General features: G+C 40.0%; 1 protein-coding gene across 3 annotated transcripts in view; it reads right to left on the reverse strand.

The window, feature by feature from the left end:
• RCAN2 (regulator of calcineurin 2) overlaps positions 1–23,933 on the reverse strand; it is a 268,038-nt gene that overhangs the window by 14,320 nt on the left and 229,785 nt on the right. For all 3 annotated transcript variants that reach the window (XM_057555061.1, XM_028161802.2, XM_057555062.1), the window contains 2 exons: positions 8,500–8,673; positions 6,143–6,314 (listed from right to left, as the gene is read on the reverse strand). In XM_057555061.1, coding sequence (XP_057411044.1) covers positions 6,143–6,314; positions 8,500–8,673 — 346 coding nt within the window. The remainder of the gene's footprint in view (positions 1–6,142; positions 6,315–8,499; positions 8,674–23,933) is intronic.

Consider the following 23,933-nt stretch of genomic DNA (forward strand, 5'->3'; position numbering starts at 1 on the left):
TGTTGTTTTTTTTTTTTAATTGAAGTATAGTTGATTTACAATGTTGTGTTAGTTTCTAGCATGCATATATATATATATATATATATATATATATATATATATATATATATATATAATGTTTTTCAGGTTCTTTCCCATTATAGTTTATTACAAGATATTGAATATAGTTCCCTGTGTATAAGTAGGTCCTTGTTGTTTATTTTATATATAGTAGTATGTACCTGTTAATCCCAAACTCCTAATTTATCCCTCCCCCCACCTTTCCCTTTTGCTAACCATAAGTTTGTTTTCTGTGTCTGTGAGTCTGTTTCTCTCTTATAAATAAGTTCATTTGTATCATTTTTTTTAGATCCCACATATAAGTGACATCATATGGTATTTGTCTTTCTCTGCCTGACTTACTATACTTAGCATGATAATCTCCAGGTCCATCCATGCTGCTGCAAATGGCATTATCTCATTCTTTTTTATGGCTGAGTAATATTCCATTGCATATCTATACCTCATCTTCTTTATCCATTCATCTGTCGATGGACACTTAGGTTGCGTCCATGTCTTGGCTATTGTAAATAGTGCTGCTGTGAACATTGGGGTGCATTTATCGTTTTGAATTAGTTTTCGTCTTTTCCAGATATATGCCCAGGAGTGGGATTGCTGGATCACATGGTAACTCTATTTTTAGTTTTTGAAGGAACCTCCATACTGTTTTCCATAGTGGCTGCACCAATTTACATTCCTACCAACAGTGTAGGAGGGTTCCTTTTTCTCCACACCCTCTTCAGCATTTATTATTTGTAGACTTTTTGATGATGGCCATTCTGACCGGTGTGAGGTGATACCTCATTGTAGTTTTGATTTGCATAGAAAGCTTCTGTTTTATATAGACCTGTCCTTTAAAAAGAGCAGAGGATGGTGAATTCTGATCCACATGTCCTGCTTGACATTAGAGGAAAGCATCAAACTTGCCTTAGGAGGTGCCAATAAACAGAGAAATGAAATTTGGAGGAACAAATGTCTAAGTTCTTTTGTATTTTTAAAATGTCCTTTTGCAACAGTCTGGAATTTCTTTTGGAGAAATTAATTTTACTCTTCAAGAGATCTCCCTGGTTTCGCAAACTTTGCACTCTTCAAGGTAAGGGTGCTGGCTTCATTAATCCTTTCTGTTTCTCACCAGGGGCAGAGGGACGTATTTTAACTTACCAGCTGTGTAGCCTTGGGCAAATTACTTAACTACTCTGTGCCTCACATTCCCCAGCTGTATAAATGAGGAGAATAACACCACCTTCTCGTAGAGTCACTGTGAACATTAAATGAGATAATCTATATAGTAAGGTGTTTAGAACAATGCCTGACACACAGTAAGCCCCATATATAAGTTTTAACCACTGTTTCTATTTACAGCTTTCCCCTTATTTATCTATTTTACTTACTTTCTGGATGAAAAACAGAACATACAGTCATGGAGACAGTGGTTAAAAATGTTTGAACTTGTGCCTCTCATATATTTTCCAGACTATGAATTTGTTCTCACTGTAATAAATAGTACAGAGAGATGCTTCTCCAGTGTTAGGTGGCCCTGGTCTCATGTTGTAACATCCCATTAAGGATTTCAAAGGATCTCAAAGGAAACCCACAAGCTTGGGTTTGATCATGGTTCCTTTGTAACTGCACTGTTCCCTCCATGCTCGTTTCAAGAGCTTCTTTAGAAATTCCGGGGAGCACAAGTTGCCCCTCTCTGGAAGAGGGTCACCAGTGTTCCTTGCTTAAGGAACGAGGTGCTGTTTTGCCCCTTCCTGTCTGAGCTAAGGCCTGTGTCCTCACTCTCCCATTTATCCTCCATGAAAGGGTCTAAACAGAGCACATGATTGCCTTCCATGGGCAGCTAGACGTGCCAAAGCTCCCACAAGTCAGCTGGTTTGCCGACGTGATCCCGGGCCCGAGGACCATTTCACCCCGGATCCCTGCTCCGAGATGCTCTTTCGTTAGAGTTACTTTTCTTCAGCATCCTTAGATTTCTGCATCCCTCCTCAGTCACTCAGCTCAACCAGCTGAGCACTATTAGTCACTCCTCCTAAGGAAGAAGAACACCATTCCTTTGATCGTTTGAGTTGCTTTTCTCTGCTCTCATTCTAATTTATTTCTCTACTCCTGGAATTGAGGTAGTCCTCCTTAACATGGAATGACTTATAATTTGTTACTGAAATGATTCTGCCTAGGGAATAAAAAATGAATTTTACTAAATTATTATTATTTTTTCAAATGGAAATGCTAGAAGTCCTCTTGGTGGAGAAAACATTAATTCAGTGCTGCCTGACTCAGTCTGGCTAAAGCCATAAAACAGCAGCAATTTGCCAATGAAGAATTATCTCTAGGGGGGCTCATTCATTCATTCATTCATTCGATATTTATTGAGCATCTACTATGTGCAAACTGCTATCAGGCCCTGGGAATACCAAAATGAATGAAACCTGCATTCTCCCCTCAAAAAGCAGAGGAGACAGAAAGATGAACAATAGAAAATTACCACAAGGGGAAGTGAGCATTGGTGGAAAGTTCCAGGAGGAGACTGAATGAGTAATTATTCCTTGCCTTGGCACCTGGTTAGGGAGGGGGCAGAGGTGTGGGTGGGGGGATGCAGGCTGTGGCCCTGCCCTCTCATCAGTGCAGCTGAAACAGCTGCCAGAGGCCCAGGCCTCTACTAGAACCTCTGTGATATTTTCGACTCAATTGTTGGGTATAAGTCATTCATCTGTGTGGGGTGTAGAAGCTTCAAGGACACTGGAACAGGACACGTGGATAACTAAATAAAAAGAAACAGCCTCAAACTGCTGGCAAAGGGCTTCCCTGGTGGCGCAGTGGTTGAGAATCTGCCTGCTAATGCAGGAGACACGGGTTCGAGCCCTGGTCTGGGAAGATCCCACATGCCACGGAGCAGCTGGGCCCGTGAGCCACAGCTGCTGAGCCTGCGCGTCTGGAGCCTGTGCCCCGCAACGGGAGGGGCCGCGATAGTGAAAGGCCCGCGCACCGCGATGAAGAGCGGTCCCCGCACCGCGATGAAGAGTGGCCCCCACTTGCCGCAACTAGAGAAAGCCCTCGCACGAACCGAAGACCCAGCACAGCCATAAATAAATAAATAAATAAATAAATAAATAAAATTAAAAAAAAAAAAAAAAAAAAGTTATCCACTATTAAAAAAAAAAAAAAAAAAAAAAAAAAAAAAACTGCTGGCAAAGAATAGAGAGAAAGATAAAGATAAATAAAGAGAAGACACCCAAACTGCAGCCGTTCTATGGGACACTGATATCAGTCATCTATAAAGAGCCAGCAGAGTCTCCACATTCGCTCTTGCCCACATAGCGCACAGATCTTCATTTGCACACTTATGAGACCCTGGATTAGACTTTCTGGAAGTTATGATGGTGTTAGAGGTGATTGTCAAGGGAGGGTTGAGATAAATGTTCTGCCCATGTCAGAAGTCCACCCAGGCAGCTAGGATCCTTAACAGAGACCATTGGATCTGGCCCAGTGATGGTCAGAAGAGCCAGGGTTGACATTTGTCTCTGCCCCCAACTAGCTGTGTCACCCCAAGCAAGTGTGTTCACCTCTCTACAGCTCGGTGGTCAGATCTGGAAAATGGGAATATTAATAGTGCCTACTTCTGTGTTGACTGCACCGCAGGGCACTTCAAAACTGGTAGATTTACCTGGTAAGGGAAGGTGAGGCTCATAGGTTAGCAGCACAATTAAGGCAGAAGGTATGAATTTTTAACACTGTCGATAAATTATTCACAACTCTAGAAAGAACCCCCTTTTTTCTGCCTCCTTAAGACCGTTTCCTTTCTACTTTCTCACTCCTCCGAACCAGGTTCTGTGAGCTTCCCTCTGAGACCTGGTTCCCATTGCCTCTACCCCTTCTGCCTCTGTCAGTCCCAGGCCACACTGGTGCCTGGCAGTGCCCTCCAGACCTGGGACTCAGCTCAGTGAGCCAGTGCAGGTGTCTAAGACTTGTCCTTATCTTGCCTTTGCATCAAGCTTTGAGAACATTGACTATAAATGAATTTTCTTTTAGGCTCTGGATAAAAAATGATTTGAATTTACTGGATTACAGTGAGGAGACCAGAGGCCAGCTGGGATCCGCAAGTCTGATTTAGCCTGGACTTCCTTTATATAAAGAGTGAAGCAGTAAGAGTACTGCCTCAGGGCCCTGGCCCTGTCACTGGCAAGTCATTCTGGCCCCCTCTCTAGGCCTCGGTTTCCCCTCCTGTAGAATGCAAGTTGGCCAGTGCCTCCCAGGCCCTCTAGCCAAGACCTTAGTGATTCTATGTAGAGCTCTGTTTGATGACATTCAAAACAGCTGTACCAGATGTTCAACTGTGTTCTTGTTAATATCTTGTTAATATCTGCTTGGGAGTCAAACGAGCAGCTCCAAGGATGGCAGCTTTCATTGGTCCTGCTTCTGAAGTGTCCTGAATTACTGGGAGAAACGGGTCATAGCCTTGACTTGAGCACACTTGATTTATCTTATACACGCTACAACATTTGCACATACCATGCACATGGGAGTGCATATGTCCAGGATTCCTGTATGGGGACTAGACTTTCAAGGAAATCACATTCCATAAACATCTCCCTTATTATTATATTGTTTTTTTCCTCAGCCCATCTTAGTAGTTAGACATCTACTGCTTCTCAGTAGTTGAAAACAATGGCTATTTTAAAGGCTACGGGAAGCTGAGTGACTGGTCCGTGATTACAAAGAAACCGCCAAAGACCCTGCCCTTGAAAGTGCTGTAATCTGACTTTAATGCTACACATGGGACAGCCAGTAATTCTCTTGCAGGGAGTAATTATTAATCAAATCAGCCTCATCCCCATCTGAAGACCCAGTAGGATGGTCAGCTTTCCCTGAATTGCCTGGGAATTTCTCGGTTTTAGCATCCCAGGTTCCCAGGACCCCTGAGTCTATGTGAACAAGGATAGCGGGTCACCCTCATACCCAGGATTCTTAAATTTCAGTGTATGCAAGAATCAACACGTGTGCTCATTAAAACTGCAGATTTCTGGGGTGGGAGATGCTGATGCCAAATGTTTTCCTGACCACACTAAGAAATACTGATATGAACTTATTATAAATTTAACAGCCCCGGCATTTGGCTACCAGTGGTTCTTGAACTCATCTGCACATCAGAATCACCTGGGGAGATTTTTAAAAATACCAGCGCCTGAGTTGACCCGAGTCAATTAAATTAGAATCTCTCGGGGTGTGGTCAGCCCCCTCTCACAGCGGGAGAACCACTAGAAGAGAGAGAAGACACAGTGGCCATTATTTACCTTTGGATCTTTGGTGCCTAAAACCTCAGCTGCCACCCGGTTTCAGACTACCCACTCTCCACCACTTCCCCTCCTGCTATAATATAGGAAAACTACTTTGGAGTACAAGGTGGCACTATCTGTTGAAATTGAGGACAGTATCACTTCTAGGTATAAAACATAAGCTTTTGGATAAATGCGTAGGAGATATGTACAAGAATGTTAACTGTAGCTTTGATCTTAATGGCAAGAAACTGGAAACCATCTAAATGTCCGTCAACAGGAGAGTGGATGAATAAAGAATGGTGGTGGAATTGCCCAGTGGAATACTACACTGCAGTGAAAATGAGAGCATCCAAGCTACAGGTACCAACATTGGAACAAAATGACCATAGATTTTTCTAAAGTTAGAGGCCATTGTGACTGGCTTCTTGGGGACTTAGAGGCTTTACTTTGGCAGGTGGCTTGTCTTGTAGCAGCAGATTCCTGGGCACACCCGTGGCAGCAGTAAAACAAGGCTGCACAGCGTAGAAGCCTCGTCGTGCTAGCTGGTAGAGCTCATTTTGCCCGTTTTGCAAACTTAAAATATCTTCATTGCAATCCAGAAGTTGCACGGACTGACATTTTCGTGCCAGTTTCTGAATTGTTTTTGAACAGGTGCAAAGTCTGATGCCGCATTTTCATTCATCATTCCTCTCGCTGGCCACATACAGCGATAAATCCATTAGAAATGCAGATGTTACCGGGAACCCAGGATTTCAGGATTGTTATCTTGTTTGGTTTTTCTAAGTTGCTGACAAATATTTATTTTCAGGAAGGCCCACAGAGCTTACCTGGTCCTAGTTTGGCCACGGCATAGAGGAGGTCATAGTTAAGGACTGGTGTGGCATCGCTGATGGGCTGCCAGCCGACAGGAGGAGAGGCAGGGGGTGAGATGAGAAACTGTTTGGCGGGCTGTGGTGGAGCCAAATGCAGTTTGTCTCCGTCTGTCTCTGGAGTCTGAACCTTTCAAACACAGTAGAAATGAAGACACGTGATTCATTGTGGACTCGGATGTACCACGTTGTTCCACTAAGATGCAGAGACTGGCTTTCAGCCTGTGACAAGTGAACCAACGAGCCAGGCTATAATAACAGTGACTACTGACCACACACCATGTGCTCAGTTATCTTATCTGATCCTCAGATAAGTGGATCTCAACATTTTGCTGCATAAGGATGACCCGGGAAGCTTACTGAGTCAGATTGCTGAGCCCTGCTCCTGGAGTTTCTGAGATCGGGAGCAGGGCCTGAGAATCTGCATTGCTAACAAGTTCCCAGGTGATGCTGGTGGTGCTGGTCCTAAGACCCCTCCTTTCCTTCCTTTCTTTCTCTCCCCTCCTTGTCCCTCTCCTCCCCCTCCCCTCCCCATCCTTTCTTCCTTCCTTCCTTCCCTCCTTCCTGCCTTCCTATCTTTCTCCCTTCCTCTCTCTCTCTCTCTTTTCATTGAGGTGATAGTCACATAATTTGAAATTAAACCCTTTTAAACTGAACACTTTCAGTGGCATTTAGTATATGCCCAATATTGTGCAATCACCAATACTATCGAGATTCAAAGTATTTTTATGACCCCAGAGGAAACCCTGTACCCATTAAACAGTTACTACCATTTCTGCCTCTGGTCAGACCGTGGCAACCACCCATTTGCTTTCTGTTTCTATGGATTTGCCTATCCTGGACATTTCTTATAATCAATTCATAGAACACGTGATATTTTGCATCTAGCTTCTTTCACTTAGCATAATGTTTTCAAGATTCATCCATGATGTAGCATGTTATTAGTACTTCATTCCTTTTTATGGTTGGATAATATTCTACTGAATGGATAGACTACAATTTGTATATCTGTTCACCCATTTTTGAACATTTGGATTGTTTCTACCTTTTGGCTCACCCAACCCTAATAACCTGATTAAAAAGTGGGCTAAGGACTTGAATAGACATGTCTATAAAGAAAACATACAAATGGCCAATAGGTAAAAGAAAAAAGGATCAACATCACTAATCATCAGGGAACTGCAAATCAAAACCATAATGAGATATCACCTCACACCTGTCAGAATGGCTATGATCAAAAGAACAAAAGACAACAAGTGTTGGTGTGAATGTGGAGAAATTGGAACCCTTGCACACTGTTAGTGGGAATGCAAATCGAGCAGCTGCCTTGGAAAACAATATAGAGGGATTCCTCAAAAAAAATTAAAATAGAACTACCATATGATCTAGCAATTCTACTCTTGGGTATTTATCCAAAAGAATTGAAATCAGGACATTGAACAAATATTAGCACTCCTATACTCATTGTAGCACTATTTGAAATCGTCAAGACGTGGAAACAACCTAAATGTTCATGGACAGATGAATGGATAAAGAAAAGATGTTATATACATACAATGGAATACTATTCAGCTTTAAAAAGAAGTAAAGTCTATGTTCATTTCATTGTGTAATCTCTGCAGAGTCCAAAGGTGGAAATGATCCTTACAGACCAATAACAGATGGATTGAGGTAACTAATAATGAAATGAAGACACTGATGAAACATTATGGACATTGATTTTCTACTGCTGTGGACTTCATAAATATTGCCAAGAATTACCCATGACTTTTTATAACAGCCAGAATTTATTTTTGGATAAAATAAAATACAAAATTGATTTCCATATGTTTGTAACTTTTTCTCATGGATATGAATCACTGAAAAGGTATACAGTCCATTAAAACTGTCATATAATTTAATTATAACCCTGCTAGCTAAGGTGTGATCAGAGCATTCTTATTACAAGTACTAGCTGGCATTCACTGTGCATTTACCGAATACTAAGCACTTTAGCACACAGTAATTCATTTAATCCTCATAATGACAGTGTATGGAGTATGTTATCATCCCCATTTTACAGATGGGGAAACTGAGGCCTAGTGAGGTTATGTAACCTGCCTAGATTAGAACCAAGACTGTTGGCCCTCAGAACCTGCTTTCTAAACCACTATGCTGTCCCTGCCTGGGGATCATGATATAAGTTTGTTTCTCAGTGAACGAATTATAGACTACAAGCCAATCTGAAAGCAGAAAGGGCTCCATTTACATTTTGAAAAGGTAAAAAAAAAATAATGCAGGGCAAAAGGATTAACTTTGGTAAAGAATGATCTTACCTGTGCAAAGTAGAGTTTTAATTTTTTCCCTCTGAACTGGGTTTCATGAAGCTCTATCCTGGCTCGGGCTGCAGATTTGGGATTGCTGAAGTTTATTCGGACACGTCTGAAACTCTTAAATAGCTGGAACGTCACACAGTCATCATAAGTCCGGAACAGACCCTCAAATTTTTCCTGTTAAAAACAAACACAGAGGAAATTCCATTGGCCATATATCTTGTACAATGCCAGATCTGACAAAAACAAATAACTAGGTAAATAAATAGGCTCTTCCTAACATAAAATTAAAACAGAACACTGTAATGTAGTTTTTCCACCTGTTGGTCTGTTACCAGGTACTAAACATGCCTGTGGATTCTGTCAAAGGACTCATAACCTGTGTCCAGGGATCTGTAGGGGGACCAGTGGATGGGGTTTGAAATGCATGAAAAACCTGACAATTATGCAAAGTGTTGAGTGTTTCAACATATATGTGTTTGTTTCTGGGAGAGGGATCGTAATAGTCATAAGATTCTCAAAGGAGTCCATTATCTCCAAAATATTACAGCTATTGAGTAAAGCATGTGGTGGACATTGCTAGTGATTATCAAGCTTGGGGGCACTGTTCTTGCCTACATATATGGGAGCCCACACGACCCAAAATCCTTCTAGTCAGGCAGTGCCATGTGATTAGTTCTGGTCAATGAAATGGGTACAGAAAGCAGGAAAAAAGCCCTCGAGAAAATTTTCAGTCTCTTTCCCTGAAGATGCCATGTGCTCCAGATGGTAGCGTAGTCAGAAGTAGGATTCTCCTCAGCCTGGGTCTCTGAGTGACCTTGTGGAGCAGAAATATCTTTTTCCCAACTCCCACCCCATCCTATAGCTGACTTCACCTTGGCAAAGGAAAAGAACTCTCTATTGCATTAAACCACTGAGATTTGTGGATTATTTTATTTCTGCAGCACAACCAAGCCTATCACAATACAAAGCAATAATTTAAAAATGTTGATCTGATACAAATTTCAATTCAACTGAACACATATCTATTCAATGCTCACTTTGTACAAAGGATGGTCTTTAGGTTTTAGAAGGCTACAGAGATGAGGATCGTTTTGTTCTGAATCTCAATGATCTAAGAATCTAAGGTGAGAGGCAGACACAGACACAAATAAAAGAACACCTGCAAGAATGGGGAAAGACATAAAGGAAAACTAGAGAATTAAAAAAAATACATATATATATTAACACCACCTATCTAGTTCCTCTTAGCTTAAAAAAAAAAAAAGATCCTATTATGAGTAACAAAACCAGTGCCTGTTAAGTTACTCTGTGTTCTTAAAGGAGAAATTGCCACTAAGGAAATAACATCTATTAAAAAAATAAAACAAAAAAAACGCTGATTCTTTTATTTCTACAATAAAAGGTATTTTGTCGTAAGAGTGAGTTCAAGTGGGAATGAAGATGCATGAAAGATTAATACTGCAAGATTCATTGCATTTGGATTTGTAAGGGACATAAGGGATAATTAACTCAGCCTTTCCCTCCTCACCTCCATCATTTTACAAATCAGGGCTCTGAGGTCTGAAGAGATGAGGACCTCCCCACGGTCACATGGGCAGTTATTGGCAGAGCCAGGACCAGAATACAGAGATGTTTTCGATTACATCAATAATTACCCTGCTAGACTGAGAGGGAGAGATCGTTGCATTAATAAGAGCAAGAGATGGAGAGCAATAAGCTGCCCCAAGGCTCCTGTGTGACCACATCTAAGAGAATCAACAAGGTGATGTCAGGTTAGAGAATCACTGCCCTCCGAGGTTGCATGGGAAGAGGAACTCAGATGTCCAGGAAGGTCTTCCTGCCTCTTGGACATCCAAGTGAACTTGTCTCAGACCCTCAAGTCCAAGGTTTGTGATTCTTCCAAAGGCTGCTGCCCATTTCTGAGATTCCCCAGTGTGTGGCCCACCATAGCTTCTCCCATTTTTGACTCATGTCTACACACACTTGCTGTCTCTTTTTTTTTTTCTGTATGTATGTTTTTTGTTTGTTTTCTGTTTTTATTTTTGTTTACATATAAGGATGTTTATTGAAACCTTGGTGGCCATGGCAATTTTTTTTAAAGAATTTGAATGTCATTAATAGGGAACCTCTTTTTTTTTCTTTATGTATTTTTTTCCGCATTTTTTTAATTGAGTGAAAGATTCTTTACATTCTATAGAACTTTTATAATTTTCAAAAGTTTCACACACACGATTTCATAATAATCCCATAATAACCCTTTTCAAAACAGCTTTTTGTTTCAGTTTCATGACATTTATGGAGAGATTTGAGGGGTTCTTTCTCTCCTTTTCAGGCTCTGTTCTTATTCCTCTTTCCCTAGCAAGAACAAAACAGGAATCTTTCCTTGTCTGTTCCTTGGATAGTTTTTCTTCTCAACTCTCAAACCTTGGGATTAGCCAACTCCCAGGCCTGGGGCTTCAGCCTGGGGCTTCCTAAGAATTTCTTAGGAATTCTTTCCCAACACTTCTGTGTTTTCCTGAACAAGAATCCTGGTGAATAAAATGCTTTCTGGTTCCTCACAATGGGAATAGTCTCGGCTGGTAAAATCAAAGCTGGTGGTTTGATTAATCTGAGAATTTTCAGGAATGGGAGGAATTAAGAAATTAAAAGATCTTATTTCTATGTGGAATATCATATCTTTTAGGACAAAATCCGTGGGTTTCTTTGTGGCTCTATGTTTTTCCATTACTAGTGTGGGAGTTTCCTTCCTGTCCCCTCCCCACGACCTCAGCATAGCCTCGGGGGAGTTGGTGTTCTTTTCCTTGGAGTCTAATTCCTTGCTTTTTGTTTTATGTCTTCTTTATGCTTCCCATCTCAGCTGTTTGGCCTCAAGAGCCTGGATTAGGAGAAAGGAATCAAGGAGGCCAGGCTTTAGGTTTAGGGCAGGGGTTATATGAATGTCAGATGTCAGTGATGACTGCAATTGTTTTCTCCACTACTGTACTCTTCAAAAGAGGGCCCCAGGCAGCTAATACAAGCAGCAAGCTGGCCATGGCTGGTGACAGAAGCCTCTTTGATATCACTTGTTTTGGGCTTAGACCAAAAGCAAAAAGAGGTCTTCCACCAGACCTGGGGTGCAGCCCAGGGCTCAGAGACCAGGGTTTTCACTGGCCCATCTGGGACCCATCTCTATAATGATAATAATAATAAACAACTAATTTTTACTTGGCTTGTCCTCTCTGCACAGGTCTTTTGAGAACTTGTAGTGGCGGGGGTGACAGCTGGCCAAGCACTGGGAATTTGCTGGCTATCTCTGATTTTTTTTCCACTAGTGACGTGACATGACAAACATTTCATTTGCTGAGGCAGCGGGATACCAGAGCAAACTGGTGAGAGGCAGATCCAGCACAGTGAACGTGCCAGGTGTACCCTTAGGCAAAGCAGTGACTTGATCAGAGCCAGCCCCAGGGGTCTTCCACCTGCCTTTACAGCAAATTTTCTATGGTTTTGATGCCCAGGCTCCCACCAGGCACACAGTAATATTCTCCTGACCTTTGGCTGCCAGTTTCCTCCAGTCTGGTACCCCACAAACCCAATAAGTTAATTTCCTCTGTAGTTAATCTCTTTTTAGCCACTGGTCACTGGACCTTGCTACACACAAAAACGATGGAAAATCCTAAAGAACTTTTTTTATTTAATTTATTTTATTGAAATATACTTGATTTACAATGTTGTGTTAATTTCTGCTGTGTAGAAAAATGATTCAGTTACAAATATATATACATTCTTTTTCATATTCTTTTCTGTTATGGTTTATCACAGGATATCGAATATAGCTCCTTGTGCTATACAGTAGGACCTTGTTGTTTATCCATTCTAGATATAAGAGTTTGCATCTGCTAACCCCAAACTCCCAATCCTTCCCTCCCCTCCCCCCACCCTCCCCCTTGGCAACTACAAGTCTGTTCTCTATGTCTGTGAGTCTGTTTCTGTTTTGGAGATAAGTTCATTTGTGTCATATTTTAGATTCCACATATAAGTGATATCATATATTTGTCTTTCTCGGCCTGACTTACTTCGCTTAGTGTGAGAATCTCTAAGTCCATCCTAAAGAACTTTGTTAATGTGAGTTTTATCTATTTATGTTTATTGTACTAGAAATTAAAACTGAGAAATTGAAAAATATTTATTTATAAATTCATCTCCTAGTAACAATCATAAATCCATCATATGACAAAATAATCTTTTTATGAAAAATAATTGTTTTCCCCAACAAGAAAACATTTAATGAGAAGACTGGCCTGGTTTTAGATTTTTGCAAATCTCTTTCATTTCTAACTTAATAGAAGAGACCTGGAATCTCATATCTGCTTCTCTTACATTATGCTGTTTTGTCTGAAGGGTTTGAAGAAAAGCTGGCCTCACCCAAATATGTGGTTGGAAAAGGGAAGAGTATTGCAATAGCCTTTCAAATAATTGTGAATATTCTTCCTTGACACTTCATCAAAACTCAACTAGTGGCAGTTTCTAAAAGTCTATTGCAATGTTGAATCTGAAGCCATAATCAAATAACATTTTTATTTGATTATATTAAAATCCGTTTATCTACTTTGCACCTTTAGTGGATTTTTTACTCATGCAGGATTCTGTCATAGTGTACATCGGTCATTTGGAAAATATTGGTTCCTTGAGTTATACAGCTTTTCCAAATGTTGACACATTTCATTACACAATATCAAAAATCACATTCATTAATATTACCACCTATCTTATCAAAAAGTCTTTCCAGAGGATTAACCAAGATGGCGGAGTAGAAGGACGTGTTCTCACTCCCTCTTGCGAGAGCACCAGAATCACAACTGGCTGCTGGACAATCATTGACAGGAAGACCCTGGACTTCACCAAGGAGGACACCCCACGTCCAAGGACAGAGGAGAAGCCACAGTGAGACGGTAGGAGGGGCGCAATCAGAGTAAAATCAAATCCCATAACTGCTGGGTGGGTGACTCACAGACTGGCGAACACTTATACCACAGAAGTCCACCCACTGGAGTGAAGGTTCTGAGCCCCACGTCAGGCTTCCCAACCTGGGGGTCCGGCAAAGGGAGGAGGAATTCCTAGAGAATCAGACTTTGAAGTCTAGTGGGAATTGATTGCAGGACTGTGACAGGACTGGGGGAAACAGAGACCCCACTCTTGGAGGGCACACACAAAGTAATGTGTGCATCGGGACCCAGGGGAAGGAGCAGTGACCCTGGGGGAGACTGAACCAGACGTACCTGCTGGTGTTGGGGGGTCTCCTGCAGAGGCGAGTGGTGGCTCTGTTTCACCGTGGGGATAAGGACACTGGCAGCAGAGGTCCTGGGAAGTTCTCCTTGGCGTGAGCCCTCCCAGAGTCTGCCATTAACCCCACCAAAGAGCACGGGTAGGCTCCAGTGTTGGGTTGCCTCAGGCAAAACAACCAACAGGGAGGGAACCCAGCCCCACCCATCAACAGTCAAGTGGATTAAGGTTTTACTGGGCTCTGATCGCCACAGCAACAGGGAGGGAACCCAGCCCCACCCATCAACAGTCAAGTGGATTAAGGTTTTACTGAGCTCTGACCGCCACAGCAACAGTCAGCTCTACCCACCACCAGAGCCTCCCATCAAGCCTCTTAGATAGCCTCAACCACCAGAGGGCAGACAACAGAAGCAAGAAAAACTACAATCCTGCAGCCTGTGGACCAAAAACCACAGTTACAGAAAGACAGAGAAGATGAAAAGGCAGAGGGCTATGTACCAGATGAAGGAACAAGAAAAAACCCCAGAAAAACAACTAAATGAAGTGGAGATAGGCAACCTTCCAGAAAAAGAATTCAGAATAATGATAGTGAAGATGATCCAGGACCTCGGAATAAGAATGGAGGCAAAGATTGAGAAGATGCAAGAAATGATTAACAAAGACCTAGAAGAATTAAAGAACAAACAAACAGAGATGACCAATACAATAACTGAAATGAAAACTACACTAGAAGGAATCAATAGCAGAATAACTGAGGCAGAAGAACGGATAAGTGACCTGGAAGACAGAATGGTGGAATTCACTGCTGCGGAACAGACTAAAGAAAAAAGAATAAAAAGAAATGAAGACAGCCTAAGAGACCTCTGGGACAACATTAAACGCAACAACATTCGCATTATAGGGGTCCCAGAAGGAGAAGAGAGAGAGAAAGGACCAGAGAAAATATTTGAAGAGATTATAATCGAAAACTTCCCTAACATGGGAAAGGAAATAGCCACCCAAGTCCAGGAAGCGCAGAGAGTCCCATACAGAATAAACCCAAGGAGAAACACGCCGAGACACATAGTAATCAAAGTGGCAAAAATTAAAGACAAAGAAAAATTATTGAAAGCAGCAAGGGAAAAACGACAAATAACATACAAGGGAACCCCCATAAGGTTAACAGCTGATTTCTCAGCAGAAACGCTGCAAGCCAGAAGGGAGTGGCATGAAATACTTAAAGTGATGAAAGGGAAGAACCTACAACCAAGATTACTCTACCCAGCAAGGATCTCATTTAGATTTGATGGAGAAATCAAAAGCTTTACAGACAAGCAAAAGCTAAGAGAATTCAGCACCACCAAACCAGCTCTACAACAAATGCTAAAGGAACTTCTCTAAGTGGGAAACACAAGAGAAGAAAAGGACCTACAAAAACAAACCCAAAACAATTAAGAAAATGGTCATAGGAACATACATATCGATAATTACCTTAAACGTGAATGGATTAAATGCCCCAACCAAAAGACATAGACTGGCTGAATGGATACAAAAACAAGACCCATATATATGCTGTCTACAAGAGACCCACTTCAGACCTAGGGACACATACAGACTGAAAGTGAGGGGATGGAAAAAGATATTCCATGCAAATGGAAATCAAAAGAAAGCTGGAGTAGCTATACTCATATCAGATAAAATAGACTTTAAAATAAAGAATGTTACAAGAGACAAGGAAGGACACTACATAATGATCCAGGGATCAATCCAAGAAGAAGATATAACAATTATAAATATATATGCACCCAACATAGGAGCACCTCAATACATAAGGCAACTGCTAACAGCTATAAAAGAGGAAATCGACAGTAACACAATAATAGTGGGGGACTTTAACACCTCACTTACACCAATGGACAGATCATCCAAAATGAAAATAAATAAGGAAACAGAAGCTTTAAATGACACAATAGACCAGATAGATTTAATTGATATATATAGGACATTCCATCCAAAAACGGCAGATTACACGTTCTTCTCAAGTGCACACGGAACATTCTCCAGGATAGATCACATCTTGGGTCACAAATCAAGCCTCAGTAAATTTAAGAAAATTGAAATCATATCAAGCATCTTTTCTGACCACAACGCTATGAGATTAGAAATGAATTACAGGGAAAAAAACGTAAAAAAGACAAACACATGGAGGCTAAACAATACGTTACTAAATAACCAAGAGATCACTGAAGAAATCAAACAGGAAATAAAAAAATACCTAGAGACAAATGACAATGAAAACACGACGACCCAAAACCTATGGGATGCAGCAAAAGCGGTTCTAAGAGGGAAGTTTATAGCTATACAAGCCTACCTAAAGAAACAAGAAAAATCTCAAGTAAACAATCTAACTTTACACCTAAAGAAACTAGAGAAAGAAGAACAAACAAAACCCAAAGTTAGCAGAAGGAAAGAAATCATAAAGATCAGAGCAGAAATAAATGAAATAGAAACAAAGAAAACAATAGCAAAGATCAATAAAACTAAAAGTTGGTTCTTTGAGAAGATAAACAAAATTGATAAGCCATTAGCCAGACTCATCAAGAAAAAGAGGGAGAGGACTCAAATCAATAAAATCAGAAATGAAAAAGGAGAAGTTACAACAGACACCGCAGAAATACAAAACATCCTAAGAGACTACTACAAGCAACTCTATGCCAATAAAATGGACAACCTGGAAGAAATGGACAAATTCTTAGAAAGGTATAACCTTCCAAGACTGAACCAGGAAGAAACAGAAAATATCAACAGACCAATCACAAGTAATGAAATTGAAACTGTGATTAAAAATCTTCCAACAAACAAAAGTCCAGGACCAGATGGCTTCACAGGTGAATTCTATCAAACATTTAGAGAAGAGCTAACACCCATCCTTCTCAAACTCTTCCAAAAAATTGCAGAGGAAGGAACTCTCCCAAACTCATTCTATGAGGCCACCATCACCCTGATACCAAAACCAGACAAAGACACTACAAAAAAAGAAAATTACAGACCAATATCACTGATGAATATAGATGCAAAAATCCTCAACAAAATACTAGCAAACAGAATCCAACAACACATTAAAAGGATCATACACCACGATCAAGTGGGATTTATCCCAGGGATGCAAGGATTCTTCAATATACGCAAATCAATCAATGTGATACACCATATTAACAAATTGAAGAATAAAAACCATATGATCATCTCAATAGATGCAGAAAAAGCTTTTGACAAAATTCAACACCCATTTATGATAAAAACTCTCCAGAAAGTGGGCATAGAGGGAACCTACCTCAACATAATAAAGGCCATATATGACAAACCCACAGCAAACATCATTCTCAATGGTGAAAAACTGAAAGCATTTCCTCTAAGATCAGGAACGAGACAAGGATGTCCACTCTCACCACTATTATTCAACATAGTTCTGGAAGTCCTAGCCACGGCAATCAGAGAAGAAAAAGAAATAAAAGGAATACAAATTGGAAAAGAAGAAGTAAAACTGTCACTGTTTGCGGATGACATGATACTATACATAGAGAATCCTAAAACTGCCACCAGAAAACTGCTAGAGCTAATTAATGAATATGGTAAAGTTGCAGGTTACAAAATTAATGCACAGAAATCTCTTGCATTCCTATACACTAATGATGAAAAATCTGAAAGAGAAATTATGGAAACACTCCCATTTACCATTGCAACAAAAAGAATAAAATACCTAGGAATAAACCTACCTAGGGAGACAAAAGACCTGTATGCAGAAAACTATAAGACACTGATGAAAGAAATTAAAGATGATACCAACAGATGGAGAGATATACCATGTTCTTGGATTGGAAGAATCAACATTGTGAAAATGAGTATACTACCCAAAGCAATCTACAGATTCAATGCAATCCCTATCAAATTACCAATGGCATTTTTTACGGAGCTAGAACAAATCATCTTAAAATTTGTATGGAGACACAAAAGACCCCGAATAGCCAAAGCAGTCTTGAGGCAAAAAAATGGAGCTGGAGGAATCAGACTCCCTGACTTCAGACTATACTACAAAGCTACAGTAATCAAGACAATATGGTACTGGCACAAAAACAGAAACATAGATCAATGGAACAAGATAGAAAGCCCAGAGATTAACCCACGCACCTATGGTCAACTAATCTATGACAAAGGAGGCAAAGATATACAATGGAGAAAAGACAGTCTCTTCAATAAGTGGTGCTGGGAAAACTGGACAGCCACATGTAAAAGAATGAAATTAGAATACTCCCTAACACCATACACAAAAATAAACTCAAAATGGATTAGAGACCTAAATATAAGACTGGACACTATAAAACTCTTAGAGGAAAACATAGGAAGAACACTCTTTGACATAAATCACAGCAAGATCTTTTTCGATCCACCTCCTAGAGTAATGGAAATAAAAACAAAAATAAACAAGTGGGACCTAATGAAACTTCAAAGCTTTTGCACAGCAAAGGAAACCATAAACAAGACGAAAAGACAACCCTCAGAATGGGAGAAAATATTTGCAAATGAATCAACGGACAAAGGATTAATCTCCAAAATATATAAACAGCTCATTCAGCTCAATATCAAAGAAACAAACACCCCAATCCAAAAATGGGCAGAAGACCTAAATAGACATTTCTCCAAAGAAGACATACAGACGGCCACGAAGCACATGAAAAGATGCTCAACATCACTAATTATTAGAGAAATGCAAATCAAAACTACAATGAGGTATCACCTCACTCCTGTTAGAATGGGCATCATCAGAAAATCTACAAACAACAAATGCTGGAGAGGGTGTGGAGAAAAGGGAACCCTCTTGCACTGTTGGTGGGAATGTAAATTGATACAGCCACTATGGAGAACAATATGGAGGTTCCTTAAAAAACTAAAAATAGAATTACCATATGACCCAGCAATCCCACTACTGGGCATATACCCAGAGAAAACCGTAATTCAAAAAGACACGTGCACCCGAATGTTCATTGCAGCACTATTTACAATAGCCAGGTCATGGAAGCAACCTAAATGCCCATCAACAGACGAATTGATAAAGAAGTTGTGGTACATATATACGATGGAATATTATTCAGCCATAAAAAGGAACGAAATTGAGTCATTTGTTGAGAAGTGGATGGATCTAGAGACTGTCATACAGAGTGAAGTAAGTCAGAAAGAGAAAAACAAATATCGTATGTTAATGCATGTATGTGGAACGTAGAAAAATGGTACAGATGAGCCAGTTTGCAGGGCAGAAGTTGAGACACAGATGTAGAGAATGGACATATGGACACCAAGGGGGGAAAACTGCGATGAGGTGGGGATGGTGATATGCTGAATTGGGCGATTGGGATTGACATGTATACACTGATGTGTATAAAACTGATGCCTAATAAGAACCTGCAGTATAAAAAAAACAAACAAAACAACTAATACTAAACTTTCATTGGGTTATTTGTATGGAAATATGTTAATATAAATGTTTCAGACATTACATGAAATTTCTAAAAATCTTATATTTGTATTTGTATGGAAATATGTATGGAAATATGTTAATATAAATGTTTCAGACAGTACATGAAATTTCTAAAAATCTTATATTTGTATTTGTATGGAAATATGTACGGAAATATGTTAATATAAATGTTTCAGACATTACATGAAATTTCTAAAAATCTTATATTTGTATTTGTATGGAAATATGTATGGAAATATGTTAATATAAATGTTTCAGACATTACATGAAATTTCTAAAAATCTTATATTTGTATTTGTATGGAAATATGTATGGAAATATGTTAATATAAATGTTTCAGACATTACATGAAATTTCTAAAAATCTTATATTTGTATTTGTATGGAAATATGTATGGAAATATGTTAATATAAATGTTTCAGACATTACAGGAAACGTCTAAAAATCTTATATGTTCTGGTATAATGGTATAAGTAATAATCCTAGTTATTACTTTAAAATGTATATCTCAGAAATAACTAATTTTCTTGTCAACTGCATTATTATGAACTTTCATCAAATCTTTAACCATGGTCATTTTTAAGTCTTTTGTCATTTACAGACAGTTCTGGGTGTACTCTGATGATTTTGCAAATATGTTCCTATAAAAGAGTTTCATCTTCAAGAAATTCATGGAAAAGACTCTGACAAGTACAGGTTTCTGGTAACTGACTGTACTGCTGAACTGAATGAATAAGCATTTTCAGAACTCTAATGAAAAACTGATGAACTCACAAAAGTGCTAACAAAAGATCAAGATGAAAAAAAAGAAATTAATTACATGGGACTGAGTGAACTGATGAGGATGAGTATAATTTTTGTGACTTTCTGTCTGAATTAAAAAAAAAAAAAAAATCCCACAAGGACTTAGAGGAAAAGAATATACAAATCAATTTTCACTGCAAAGTAAAGGAGCTGTTACAGTGGAGGATTACTGGACTGAATGTCAATGTTATGACATAGTATAAGTGTGTTTCATGTTTGGTAATTGCAATCATTGTTGCTTTTGTTGTGGTCATCCATGTACAATGCTTGGTGTCAGTCTATCTATCTCTTGTAAAAATAAAATACAGTGTGTGTGTGTGGAAAAAAAAAAAAAAAAAAAAAAAAAAAAAAAAAGTCTTTCCATATTGGAAAGCTGTCATATCCCTGTTGGTGGATACAAGTTTTCCAAAATTCTAATTTTTTCTTGAAAGTATGTTCTTTATTATTGGCAACAGACACTGTCAGTTATTTTCCTTCAAGTGACACACTCATTCATTCGTTTTTGATAAAATGTCTGCCAAATATCTATGTCTGCATAACTATGGTTTGTCTGTTAGTTGTTCTTTCTGTGTTCCAGGAGAAAAATAAGTATCTAGTGCAGCTTAGAACATCTTAGAACATTTTCTCAAGTCACACATTGTATTTTGGTATGCCACAGAATTGCTTTATGTGTACTTCTCATTTCGTTATTCAGATTATTAAAAAGGCTTGTGCTCAAGAATAAAGAGTTAATAAAACTAATAGCTTTATAACTGCTTCATCAAGGACATTCTGAAGTTAAATAGGTATTTTTCTTTATTGCACTTTTTTTTTTTTTTTAACTGTGAGTGTGTGGCTGTCAAGAATACAAATACTAGTAAGTACAGTTAGGTGCCACTGCACTGATTAATACCAAAGTACCAGGAGTTTTCAACACTATTGCTTTTGCACCATGGGTGTAAATGTCAACATGGTTGAAAAAGCAAATAATGTCTTAGTATTATTATGGAAATAGTTTTGACCTCATGGGAACTTCCAGGAGTCTGTAGACCACTCTTTGAGAACTGCTGCATGATAGGACTTCAGGAAAAGTAAGGATTTAGTTGGCATGGGGTGAAGACAAGGGGTCTAGTGAGAATCTTAAGGGTACAGCATGATGGAGGTCAAGGAATGGTCTGCCTCCACTTGAGTGATGCCCAGGGGATAAATGTCGTCAAGAGTAATCTAGGATTGGTATGGGGAGGATGTGGAGGAATTATTTTAGAACACAAATTGTACTCTTAGAAAAATTAACAAGGGGCTCTAGAGAAGAAAGTGAGAGAGGCTAGGAGAGGATGTTGGTAGGAGAAGAAGGACCAGGGGTGAAGAGTGGGGCTGGATGAGCCAATTCTCAGGGCCAACAGGGTAAAGATGAGCCCAGTCTTAAAACCAGGCAGAAGGATCTGTCCAGGGTCCTCATGAAGAAGCTCCGGTGATGTGGAGAATGCTGGCCGCAGCGGCTACAGCACACAGACCAAGTAGCAGGTGATTCATTATAGTTTCCAATCAAAATGGAAGCAACAATTATTTTTTAAGTCAATAGCCTTTAACAGCATCCTCAGGACTTAGGAAGTACTCAATGGATTCTACTTGATTGGTTGATACAAAAACCCCAAGGTATATTATAGACAATTAGAACGTTGAAATATTACCTTCAGTTTAATTCTAAACCAGACAGGTTGCAGATAAACAATATTGTCTAATATATTATCTCACTAAATCTTCACTAAAGCCCTTTGAGGGAGAGTTGGAATTACTATTATCCTTGAGTAACACATGAAAGCCAAAGAAGTGAATGACCTCTGCAAAGTCACCCAACTAACTAGTTAGCAAAACCAGAACTAGTAAGGTCAAGATGTTTATACTACCGATATACCATGGATGACATGCAAACAAGTGAGAAGTCTGAAAAACCAAAATGAGAAAAACCAGCTTTCCTTGGCCATCCAGAAGAAGAGTCCTGTCCTGGAAAACGTGGCTGCCAGAGAAATCCAATGGTGCCTTTACTGCGTTCCAAACAATGCTTTACGCCTTCATATGTTTTTCAATTTTCTCACTTATGATCCCTTTGGGTATAAACTATCTTAATAAGAAATTCAGCTTCCCTCAAAATCACAAGGCTCTCATTTGTCAGATAACACCTCCCAGAAACTGCCAAAGAATGAAACAATTCATTTAGGTTTATCACTTCTCAGTGGACGCTCCGGGTGAGCCCTGTGCAAATTCCATGTTTAAGGATCATGCTGGATTTTATAGGCTGCTCAGGAGGGCCTCCTGTCAAAAGGACTGTTATTGTAAATCTTCCATAATGCAGGCTCCTTACGTGACAAGCATAACCAGGCCTGCATGTAGGGATTTTTTTTTCATCTGGATTTTAACGTGTCAGGACTTCTTAGGCCAGGCAGACTTGTGTTAAATCATGCTTTGTTCCCTTTGTGGTCCTGATATTACTTAAATAAAAAAAATCATTGTGAAAGGAGGCTCTCAACTCTTCCTTGCTGATAAAAGAAGAGGACAGACCTCATGTCACATAATGGCTCAAAAAAAAAGATAATTCACTGGTAAAGGCACAAAAGACTTTATCCCTTCTCAGTGGAGTCCTTGTGAGAGACAAAGATCTAAAACTCAGACCCAAACTCCAAAAGGAGCTGCTTTGTCCTAAAACCTCATGAATTCATCCCACGCCTTTCTCGGCAGAATGCTTTCCTTGGTCTGTGTTTGGTTCTGTTCTTTCATTCCCAGCAGTGACCCTAAAGTTCACAGAGGCTGGATAACATTGCCATGCGAGCATCCATTTTTACTTCTCTTTAGTTAAGGAAATCTCTGGTTCTCTACTTCCACCAAGCCGCCATCTATGCATTTAGAACTGGAAAAACAAAACTCCCCAAACTCCTCCAAAACTAAGAAACTGTACAAGGGCTAGAAACTGGAATGACCTTGGAATAGGGGTGAATCTAAGCACTGTGGAGCCTGAAGGTTTTACAACTTGGGAAGCCCTCCTGAAGCAAAATAATACAAAATTAGGCACGAAGTTGGAATTTTATTTTTGAATGAGAACCAAAAAATTCATAAGGAATAACTTCTGCAAAATTTACAGACTATATGTGACCATGGGAACAGGTCGCAGGGCCCTTACCAGGGCCTTGGTAGAGACCCATGCAAGTGAGGGGCCCTTAAGCTGCAACTTCATTCACTTCCCAGGAAGTATGACCAAGAGAATCATGAGTCACCTGGGCCATCACCAAGTAGTCAGGAGTCTAGGCTTTCAGAACAGCTAAAACAAGTACAATGCTTATATAACTCTCAGCTGATGACGTTCATTTCCCTAAGTGTTTGAATCACCAGGATGAGAACCAAGAAACTAAAATCTGCAAAGTTTCAGCCCAGGTCTCATATTATAGATGACTGAGTCCCTGCCACACTTGAACCCATTTTGTAAATACCCAAGATGGAGGCCTGAGGAGGAGGAACAAGTAAGGGGGTTGCTTGGACCCTGTCCTGCAGCTGCTCAGTAAGGGGTGGTAAGTGCCAGATGGGGGGACCAAGAGAGGAGCTTACAGGTGGCACTGTCTGCGTGCCTAGGACCCTTGTACAGCAACTGCCCACGCTTTGGGTGAGGAAGACCCTCCCAGCACCTGAATGCAGGATTGGTTCTGGTGGGTCTCACTGCCCCCACCAGTGAGACCAGGGGGCTGTGGAGCCTGGCTATGCCAAGCAAGATACCATCTGTGGATGCCTGCATGCTTCCTTCCTGCCCCAGGACACTTGTAAGCCTCCCAAGGGGTCTCTGAACACCTAGGGAGTAGCGGGGAGGAGCACCCCTACCTGTAAGGGGGAT

Source organism: Balaenoptera acutorostrata, chromosome 10 (assembly GCF_949987535.1).
Source record: "Balaenoptera acutorostrata chromosome 10, mBalAcu1.1, whole genome shotgun sequence".
In the NCBI taxonomy this organism is placed as follows: domain Eukaryota; kingdom Metazoa; phylum Chordata; class Mammalia; order Artiodactyla; family Balaenopteridae; genus Balaenoptera; species Balaenoptera acutorostrata.